At 61.8% G+C, this 10,260-nt stretch overlaps 1 protein-coding gene and 1 long non-coding RNA gene across 4 annotated transcripts; one reads left to right on the top strand and one right to left on the bottom strand.

The window, feature by feature from the left end:
- Positions 1–4,614: 4,614 nt before the first annotated feature.
- ENTREP3 (endosomal transmembrane epsin interactor 3) lies at positions 4,615–10,179 on the bottom strand. 3 transcript variants are annotated; one of them, XM_047092908.1, is made up of 12 exons: positions 9,486–10,179; positions 9,231–9,287; positions 8,902–9,012; positions 8,677–8,796; positions 8,432–8,539; positions 7,757–7,932; positions 7,533–7,632; positions 7,133–7,202; positions 6,404–6,955; positions 5,828–5,896; positions 5,459–5,712; positions 4,615–5,366 (listed from the first exon to the last, which is right to left on the bottom strand). In XM_047092908.1, the coding sequence occupies exons 1-12, from the start codon at positions 9,708–9,710 to the stop codon at positions 5,193–5,195; spliced, it is 2,016 nt and encodes a 671-aa protein (XP_046948864.1). In that variant the 5' UTR covers positions 9,711–10,179; the 3' UTR covers positions 4,615–5,192. The 3 variants fall into 3 exon arrangements, with proteins under 3 accessions (XP_046948864.1, XP_046948866.1, XP_046948865.1); XM_047092910.1 differs by having other exon boundaries at positions 7,133–7,181; XM_047092909.1 differs by having other exon boundaries at positions 7,757–7,929.
- LOC124521794 (uncharacterized) lies at positions 8,530–9,715 on the top strand. Its single transcript, XR_006964604.1, has 3 exons — positions 8,530–8,618; positions 8,896–9,025; positions 9,129–9,715. It is a non-coding gene; the product is annotated as an uncharacterized LOC124521794 (long non-coding RNA).
- Positions 10,180–10,260: the final 81 nt, after the last annotated feature.

Below are 10,260 nucleotides of genomic sequence, written 5' to 3'. Positions count from 1 at the left end.
CAAAGACACAGATTTTGCGAACGCCCCTAGGGGGCGACTGAGGACCGCGGCCCTGGGGGAGTCCCCGCCCGCACGCCGGCCTGCTGGCAGCGGCCACGAGGGGCGCACGAGGTGGCCGCGGACGCATCCCTCTGTCCCCTTTGCACAGCACTTTTAAAAGACTTAGCTGAGCACCAGAGAAGGTGACTGGGAGCTAAATATAAGCGACAAGCAAAGGACAAAAATAGTCTGGCTGAGCCAGCACCGCAGCGCTGACCCCACCGCGCAGGCCGAGGGGGACTAACTGAACGCGGGGGTCAGGCTTCGAGGAAGGCCCGACAGAGAGGTGCGGTCAAGGCTGCAGGGAGGAGGGGTTCAAACAGCGAACACCAGCGAACCTGCCCGCACATTCCCTACCGTTCCGAGCCTCTCGTGCAAGGTTGTGATGAGGCTCACGGAAGATAAGAATGTCTGTGGACTGGAAAGTTCCATGGAAACCTCAGGGCGGAATCAGTACTTTATTGCTCCTCAGCCGGTCTTCCCTCCAGGGACGGTCCGAGGCGTCTTGTGTCCGAAACCCTTAAGTCTCCCTCCGCTGCCCCCCGTGTGCCCCTGTCCCCTAAAGAGAGCCAAGATGGAGGGGCAAAGTGGAAGGGCATTTGAGCCGGGACCCCGGGGAGCCTGCTCAGGACCGGAAGCCTCACTCAGTCACTCACCAGATCTGAGACACTGGGGAGCGACCTGACTTCTGAGAGCCCGAATTTCCTCATCTCCTGTTGCCTTGGCGGCTGTGACGAGGATCTCACGGGGCAACGCACGCGATGGGGTTATTTGTGGCCAGACTTCCTGAACGAGTTGCTACACGCCTCTCACACTTCCTGCGTTCCGCGGGCCTGCTCTGGACCCTCTCTCTGCTCCAGACCTGCTCCTGCCAAGGTCACTAATGGTCTCTCTGTTGCTAAGTCCCATGGGTAGGGTTCGCCCTTCTTTGACTTGACCCTTCACCTCAGTCGACACAGGACTCCCCCCTTCCGGAAGCCTGCTCCCGTTTTCACGACTCCAACCTCTACTCCACGTTCGGATGTCCCCCCACTCCTTTGGCTGCTCCTTCTCTTTTGTAGGCAGCCCCCCCCCCCTTCTGTCTAGGTGTCCCTTTCGGGGGCCTGGTCTAGGCCTTCTCTCCTCATACGTCATGCTCTCTCCAAAGAGACAACCCCATGGCTTTGATTCCTTTCTAGTTGCTTTTGGTTCCCAAATCTCCACCTCCGGTCCCAGTCTTTCTCCTGGGATCGACTCTGTGACGGGACTCTGCCCTCCAGACCTTCCCTCTGGGTGTCTCACAGACGCCATCAGCAGGACAATCACGAGGTCACTGTGCCCTGCAGCCAACTCTGCTCTTCCTCCTGTGCTTTCTTTCCCCAGGAATGGAACCCCTTCCTCCCAGAACCTGGGGCTCATCTTTGACTCTGTTCTCTCTCTGTACCCGTACCCCCATCATTTCTCTTCTAAACTACTGAAACGTCTCTCTCGTGGTCTCCTAACCTCCACTTTTCTCTTATAATCCATTCTCCGAGAACTGGATGTTCTAACTAAAACACAAATTCTGAAGCTTCCACTCTCTCTCCTCCCTTAGATCCTTCCATGGCTCCACTCCGCCCTTAAGAGGGGTCATGGGCCCTGGCCCTTGCTCCCCCTCCTTTCTCACCTCTCCACTCGCACCTTATGCCCCAACAAATAACTGAGTATCTGCTAGGTGCCAGATACTGGTGTCGATACTGGTGTCGATACTGTTCTCTTCTCGAGCCTGGGGATATGGCAATGAGGAGGATGATGAAGTCCCTGGCCCTACGGAGCTCATATTCAAGTGAGGGTGGAAGGGAGAAAAACAGAAGGTTTCGGGTGACCGTAAGAATTACGAAGCAAAACAAAAGCTAGAGTGGGCTGGTCAGAACCAGTGAGGGAGAGAGTGAGAACCAGTGAGTCTGGTTGGCTCCAGATTTTGTAGGGCCTCGGTGACCACAATAATGAGTCCAACTTTTGTTCTAAGATGGAAATTCACTGGAGAGTTTGGTGCAGGGAAGTGACAAGATTAGATTTATATTTTTAAAAGATCACTTTGGCTGCTGTGTAGAAATCAGACTATAAGGGGCAGGTGCCAAGGCAGAGAGACCAGCCTCCTCCCCTTTGCTCTAAGTCCCTTCTGCAGGCTCTTCCTTCAGCATGCAACACTCTTCTCCTCCGGTTGGCCTCCTTTATGCCTGTTCATCTTTCTTTCAGAACTCTGCTCATATGCCATTTTCTTAGAAATTCTGTCTCCACGCAAGCTCCCACACCCCTCCTGTAACACGAGATCACAGCCTTTACGTCTTTTGTGTAGCTCACCACCGTTGGACTTAACTGTACCAATGTGTCCCATTGTAATTGCTGTGTCCCAGGGTAAGCACAATAGGGTAGGCACAATAGGGTGTGTCTGGTGCCCCGCCCTATCCCCTGGGCCTGATGCCCTGGTACCTTATCGCAGCTCCCTGTCCTGAGGCCCTATGCCCACTCCCTATCCCCGGTGCCCTATCCGCACCCTATCCCTGGTGCCTTATCGCCAAAGACCTATCCCCACGCCCTATCCCTGCTCCCTATCCCCGGCCTCCCTGGCGCCCTGTCCCTACGCGCTATCCCCGCTGTCTACCCTGGCGCCCTGTCCCTGTACCCTGTCCCCGCGCCCTATGCCGGGTGCCTTATTACCGGTGTCCGCACAGTGCCTGGCACTGGTCCCGTGCGCAGTGTACATTTGTCGAATGACTAAGGAATGGATAACTTTTACAGACTTCCTTCCCACTCCACCTCTCAAGAAAACCTCAACCGGAGGCGAAGGGAAACCCCTCCGCTGCTCGCACCGCGGGAACGGCGGCCCAAAGAGCCTGGGCTCTGGGCGTCGGCAGCCCCTCTGCGCGCAGCCGCGGGATGTGGGGGGCGGTACGTGGGCGGGACCTCGAATAGCCGGGAGGCCGGCCGCGGGCCCGTTCCGCGCGCCTATTGGCCGTCTCGGGGACGGACTGCTCTCGCTGGCCAGCCATAGTCCCGATGGGGCGCAAGCGTATTGGGGAGTGTACGCGAAAGAGGGCGCGGAAGGCGAGAAGCGCGCATGCTCCCGGGCGCCCGGCGACAGCGCACTGTAACGGGCGACGGGGGGCGGAGTCCCCCGCCGAGTCCAGCGTGCCGGGGCTGGGCTGCGTTCCTTAGCTGGCTCCTTTGGGAGCCTCGGGGTAGGGAACAGTCAGCGCCCGGGAACTGTCCCGCGGGAACCCCAGTGCCCAGTTCCTCCCACCGCGTGGCCGTCCGGCCACGCCCCAGCACTGCCTGAGGCCGCTCGTCGTGCCGGGGAGTTGTTCCAGAAGCTTGGCCGCCTGACGCCGCGTGCGCGCAGCGCGCCGCCCTGCTCCCCGCCCTCGTACGCGCCCTGTGGCTGCCCGAGCACCGCTCCAGTAACTTGACAATTAGACCCAGCGCAGTGAGCAAAAACAAAAGCAAGCTGATGCTGGGTAGTGGCAAGTGCGCAGAACTACGTGGCACTGACGCAGCAGGGATGCCCAGTAAGGTGAGGGGGGGCACGGCCACAGGGCACAGGTGTGCAGGGGAAGGAGGGGCGGAGCGCTCGTGTGAGGCAGTTTTCCGGAGCAGCGAGACCGGCTGTGCCTGACCCCATCGTGTGCTGGCGAGTTTGGAGACCATTGTAAATACAGCGGGAAGCCATCAGACTTCGGCAGGACTCGATGTGACATGATTTCTTATCACTTTGCCGAGCGGAGAATGGATTTTAGCAAGAGTGGAAAGAGACCAGAGGCTGGGAGGGAGGGGGGTGGCTTGAACTAGGTAGGTGGTGAAACACGCGTGAATTCAGGATAGGATTGGGTGTGTTGGATGAGGGAAAAGATGAAATCAGAATGATTCCTAAGCTTCTGGAATGTGCAGCCGGCTGAGCGGTGGTGCTGGTGATCGAGATGGGAACAGTGGAGGAACAGGTGCTGGGGATGGGATGTAAGGGTTCACCTGTGGCCACGTTGAGTCTGAAAGGTCCCCTACACATCCAAGCAGAGATGTCAAGTTGGAGGTTGGAGCTCGTGGAGGAGCCAAGGAGAGTTGTCCGTGGACACGTAGATTATTTAAAGCCACAGGTTTTGGGAGTGCCTCTTGCAGACAGAAAACGGAAGAGGGTCAAGGGGAGAGCCCTGGGGTCCTCCAGCATTAAACCGCTCAGCGGAGGTGTCGGAACTGGCAAAGGAAACCGAAAGGGTAGAGGGAAAAAATGGGAGAGCACGAGGTCTTCAAAGGGCAAAATTCAAGGGGAAAGATGCTGATTATCCGGGTTAAACGTTTCTCAGGGGTCAAGTGACATGCAGGCAGGGGAATGGCCACTGGGTCTGATACCTTTTTGGCTACGGAACACTTTTTCGAGAGCAGTGCCTGGGGAGGGGTGGGGATGGGACCTGACTGGAGTGTTCAAGAAGTGGAGGGCAGGAAGAGAGAAAACGTTTTGCTATGGAAAGGAGCAGAAACACAGATAGCTGGAAATAAATGTCTTGAGGCAATTTTCTTAACTATGAAGGATGCCAGAACAAATTTCAGTGGTGACCAAGATGATCCAGAAGAGAAGGGGAAAATTGAAATTTATTGAAGGCTTATTCCGTGTATTCAGAGCTTTACAAACATTCATCTTCACAATGTTCTATGGATCAGGCAATTGAGGTTAAATAACTCGCCCAAGGTCATGCAGCTAGAGGTGGCAGGGCTGAGAGTCCCCCAGATTTTTTGGACTCTTCATGCCTTACCACCCCATTACACAGGCACACAGCCCCCTGTGCTTAAGCACTGGGCCACGCCTTTGCCCTGGCCATAGTGTCCCTGTCAAATCAGAGAGAGCTCTTTCGTGCTGGGGGATAGGACTTTATCTCCTCTTCCAATGCTGTAAGCGGGGGCCTCTCCCCCACAGCCTGAATGCCCATGCAGCACAGGACAGCAGCTCCCCTGGTCCAGAGGGGCACAGCCAAGCAGCAGGAGCCCCCGGAGGTAGGAGGCAAAGGGATACTTCTGGGGGTGTTCGGCGGGTTTCTTTTTGTGTCAGCCAGTGCGTGGGGCGCTGGGGGCTGTTGGTCCCAACCAGCTGGGGCCTGCGGCCCCAGCATTCACCCGGATCCGTTCACAGTGGCAGGAAGCCCAGGTCAGAGCCCTGTCTCCCGGCTGCCCCCGTTGAGGCTGACGCTGTGGGGGCGGGTGGCACGCTCCAGCCTGCGAGCAGACAGAAGGCGCCGCAGGGAAGAGCCGGAGCTCAGGTCGCCACAGCTTCGAAGGTGGAGGCTCTCTCGGCCTGGCCGGCCCCACGGGCTGTGGGGCACCTAGAGGGGGACGCAGGAGAGGCCATCAGTGTGGTTCAGCCTGAAGCCCCAGGCTTTCCTGGGTTATCTTCCCAGACTCCCCTAACTCCTACCTGCTTAAGCCCATGGGCCCCATTGCCACTGGGGTCTGGGGCCTTCTTGGACATCTGGAAGAAACGAGTGACCAAGCCCCGGCCTGGCCAGCTGCTCTTCAGGTCTCCCAGGGAGTGGGCAGGTGCAGGGCCCGAGGGCAGGGGGACCTTTCGAAAGGTGGGCACAGGGCGCCGTTTCTCGGCTGAGCGGGCACGTAGCAACTTGGGAGAAGGGCAGCGGGCCAGACGGAAGAGGCAGGCTTCAGAGCAGAGCCCTGGAGAGAGAGAGAGAGAGAGGGAAGAAGAGAGAGAAGATGGGAAGGGAGGTACAGATAGGGCCAGGCAGCACTCCCCTACCGCCTGGCCCCTGGGCACCAACCACAGCCTGACCTGTATCTGCAGAGGAAACGGAAGCAGCTTCTTCCTCGAGCACTTTGGTATAAAGGTCCCTGAAGTCAGCTGGGGAGGAGATGGAGACGGTGCAGGTGCCCAGTGGACACACCCACTGGTCGCACCACCCTCGGGGAGAGAGCTCCAGCCCCCAAGCCCCGTCCTCAGCAGCCTGCCCACCGGACAGGAACTAAGGTGGTCTCGCTGGTGGCCGCAACCCCCTCAGTTCCCGGAGCCCCGAGGGCAGTGATGAGCGCCTGCTGTGCTGCCGAACACCTCTAGGGGAGGGGGTAGGGAGCTGAGGCCTGGAGGGGTAACTAACTCCGGCCCAGTCATGGAATCGGGTTTCAGAAATCCTCTCTTTTAGCCACTCAGTTATGATGGTGCGTTTTCGGGAAGCGAACACTCCAGAAGTGCCCCGGGCAGGAGCGAACTCCCCCTTTTTTCCGCCTCTGGCACCTCAACGGTGTCCCAGATCCTGGCGGGATCACTGGCCCCAGACTCCCCTGACCGCCCGCCTGCTCCTGAACCCTGGGTGGGGGACGGGGGCGGGGGGGCGGGGGGGTGGATGCTCACCGGTGTCGCTGGAGGTGGTGATGCCCGGGTCACTGTGGGACCGTGGCAGCAGCAGCGGTGGCGGGGGAGCCGGATTCGGAGGCCGGTGCCCCGGGGGGGTGAGGGAACCTGAGCTGTCGCTGAAGCGGCGAGTGGGGGCGCGGGGAGGGGGGGCCGCTGCCGCCCCCGGCCGGCCGCCGCCCCGTGGGACCCGCCGCCTCAGCTCGGGGAAGCAGGGTCCCACCCAGGGAGGCCAGCCTTCCAGCCGGTGGCAGCTGCGGGCGGCCGTGGGGGCCCCCAAAGGGGGCGGGGCCTCGGGGGCGGAGCAGGAGTAGGAGCGGGCGGCCCTGGGGGGCCTCCGCGGCAGGGGGCTGTCCTCGAAGGGGCCGCGCAGGCCGCAGTCCAGGCTGAGGCAGTAGCCGGCGCGGCTACGCTGAATGGAGCGGAAGAGCACGTAGTCGACGGAGCGCACGGAGCCCTGCAGCTCCAGCAGGCACGAGTCCTCCGACGGGCTCGAGCCCCCGGGGAGGTCACCGATGGCGGACAGCGCCAGAGAGCCGCTGTCCATGGACACTGTGGGCGGCAGGGGGCGCGGGGCGGTACCGGCCCATCAGGGGCCACTCTGCCAACGGTTCCGCCTCCAAGGAGGCAGCTCGAGTCCAGGGCTCCACGGAGCCGCCCGGCGGGCCCCAGCTTGCTCGGCCGTCCCAGGCCGCCCGGCCCGTGCTCGCCTCCCCCCTTTTTGCTCACCGTCTACGATGGAGGCCACGCGCTCACAGATGCAGGAGCCGTCGTGAAACTGTGGATCAAACAGAGTGGCCTGCGGAAAACACGAGTGTCGAGGGGCCAGCCCTGCACGCCGATCTGGCCACCCCGTGTGCGGGACAGAGCTCCGGACACCCAGATTCCGGTCCAGCTTTGTCACTTTGTGCGGGTCAGCTATGTGGGCCTCAGTTTCCACATCTTTAAAATAGAAATGGTACTTCCTGCTCCCTCCCGACCTTACCACGGAGAGATCAAAGATGACCCTGGACGTGCCGGGGTGACAAAGACCATGAGCACTACTGTTTTCTTTGTCCAGGCACAACAGCTCACTGAGCTTTTCAGGCTCTGTCCCAGCTCCCCAGGCCACACCGAGACCCGCTCTCACCTGGCTGTCTCCTCGTAGCCCCATGACGGCCTCATAAGAAGGGGGACAATCAGTAGGGTACAAGGGCACCGGGCTGTCCATGGAGCCATTGTAGGTGATGCTGGGAGGGGGAGGCAGAGGAAGGAGCCTGGCAGAGCACTCCTACTCCACAAAGCTCCCTCCCCGCCAACCCAGGTGGCTGCATTGCCCCCCCCCCACCCCCGCAGGACTCTGCCAGGCCTCACCTCTGGGCGTCTGTTTCCGAGCTGCAGGTATACTCGGGGGGGTAGTAAGGTGGGGGGGGCACCGGCGGTACAAATTCCTCCAAGTCCAGCATGGTGTGTAGCAGAGGGGCTGGCGGCGAGGACGTACAGCCCAGAGACCCCAAGGGGCCTGAGGCTGAGCGCTCTGGGGCCAGCTGCTGGGGAGCAAGCAGGTCAGCAAGGCCGATTTCTGGGAACACAGCCCCTAGGCTCCTGCACCCCTCCACGGCGTCCTGGCCCTGCCCCCTCAGCAGCTGGGCTCCGGCCCCTCCCCCAGCCAGCACCAGCTCTTCCTCTAACGTCTAGAAAGTCCTGGCTCTACGGCCCCATCTCTGTCCAGAACTGCCACCTGTCCTCTGCTCCTCGACACTGACCCTTTATCCTCATCCCCACCAGGACCTTCCTTCTGGACTCCGCCCAACTTGTACTCTCACTGTTGGGTCACATACTTCCCCACTCCCCGTCCTTCTCCCCCTCATCCTCCCTCGGACGCCCTCGACACCGCTACGCTAGATGCTAGACGTGCCTAATAAATGGCCTGCAGCCTCCAGCGCGCAGAAGCCAGTGCCGTAGCCCCCATCCCCTCGAGCCCGGTCCCAGCACATTCGCCCCTGCCCCCATCGTACCTGCTTGGCTTTGACCCCAGCTCCCCCTCACCGTGTGCACGAGGTCCAGGGAGAAGATTTGGATGCAGCAGACAATAGCTGAGAGGGTACAGATGACGGCGGCACAGATGGTGAGCCCGCAGACGCTGAAGAGCAGGTTCTGGAGGAAAGAGGAAGACGGATGGGAGAGGGGCCCAGGGAAGGGTAAATCCCCCGAGTTCTGGGCCCGTGAGGCAAAGGTGAAAACCAGGATGGTGGGGGAGAAAGGAACGGCTGAGGTGGGGTGCGCATGCTCACCTTGAGGGCCCCTCGGGCTTCGTCACAGGTGGAGTTGGGGGCAACTTTCAGTTCCTGCCCCGACTCTGGACAGGGCCGAAGCAGGGGAATGGAGGGGCAGCACACACAGACCTTCCCTTCCTGAGTGGGAGTGGGGAGGGTGAGGCAGCCTGAGTCAGGACAAACCCAGGGGTCCTGCATACCTCCCCCAACCAGTTCTTTCTGACCCTCCCTTCTCAGTCTCACCATGGAGCAGTCTTGGAAGTCTCGGGCCAGCTGAGCGTTCTTACAGGAGAGAACAGAGCCAGCCATGCTGAGCATGACACAGAGCACCGAAAGCAAGGAGAAGAAGGAGACCTGGGGGAATCAGGTGCACACTCAGGGCTGGGGCCCTCAGAGGTGCCCTGTACCACGGGTGGGCACCCTCTACCACGGGGGGGGGGCCCTCCTTCACAGACATTCATGCCTGGCAGGCACAAACTGCACAACCAGTTCGCTTCTCCCGGGCGTCTGTGGGCCTCCCCTCGGGTGCTGGGCACCTGCCTCCCGGTGGGCACCAGACCCTAAACACCTACCACTAGAGTGAATGGCCGCTTCCAAGACACGACGCCAACTACCCCGGAGAACGCCAGCTGGGGACAGAGTGGGTACAGGCTCAGCCTGGCAGGGGGAGGCACCCGAGTGACCCCTCACCACAGGGTGCGCCCAGCTCTATAGGAAAACCAGAAGCCCAGAGGAGGGAGGAGGGACCAGCTCCTGGACTGGCAGCTAGGGTGGAGGGGTGGGGCCCCAGGAGCCTACCCCACCCAACCACCGTGCACCCAACTCACCGAGAATCCAGCCCAAGACGGGCAGGACCTCTTGACGCTCTCGGTGGTGGTGACGGAGGAGGCCACCATGCTGAAGGTGACCACCAGGATGCCCAGGAGCACCTGAGCCAGCCCCAGCGTGAGCAGGGCCTGCAGCCAGGGTCGGTGGAGGCGGAGGTGGGTAAGGCCCCGGGTGCTGGGTCGACTGGTCAGCGAGCGGCTGGAGTCACTGGGCGAGGGCATCATGCCTGCCGCGCGGTTGCCTGCGCCTCACTCGGGCTCCACCGGCGCTTGGGAGCATCTCAGAGGCGCCCAAGGCCCCGTCCTCTCTCTTCTCCACCCTCCTCGCTCTAGAGCCGACCTCCCGGATGGGTCCCCTGGGGCATGGCCCAGGGCCTCCAGCTGGGCGGGGGCCCAAGGGAGGGGCGTCACGAAGGGGTCGAGGGGGGCTCCCTCCCCACCACGGGCACCGGACGGGCACCGTGCCCGGGACGGCGATGAGGACGCGGGGGCGCCGGCTCATCGCATCTCCCTGGAGAACGGGGGCGCCGAGAAGGGCAGGTCCAGGCGTGAGGAGAGGCGGCGGTCGGGAACGCGGGGCAGGACGGGGAGGGTGGGAAGAAGCGGGGAGGGGTCCCAGGGGCCTGAGACCGCCTGGCGGGGAGAGGCCGGGGCGCCGCCGGCTGCCCGGCCGCCCGCCCCGCTCCCCCCGCGCGACTCGCTGCGCTCCCCAGTCCCGGGCGGCAGCAGGTCCTGCCCCGCGGCGGGGCGGGGCGGGGCGGGGCGGGGGCGGGAC

Source organism: Lynx rufus, unplaced genomic scaffold (assembly GCF_022079265.1).
Source record: "Lynx rufus isolate CCGP_SWC_20201006 ecotype Redwood Valley unplaced genomic scaffold, mLynRuf1.p SCAF_31, whole genome shotgun sequence".
Taxonomy (NCBI): Eukaryota; Metazoa; Chordata; class Mammalia; order Carnivora; family Felidae; genus Lynx; species Lynx rufus.
The sequence above is the reverse complement of the archived record's forward strand: the minus strand, read 5'-3'. Positions and strand labels throughout refer to the sequence as shown.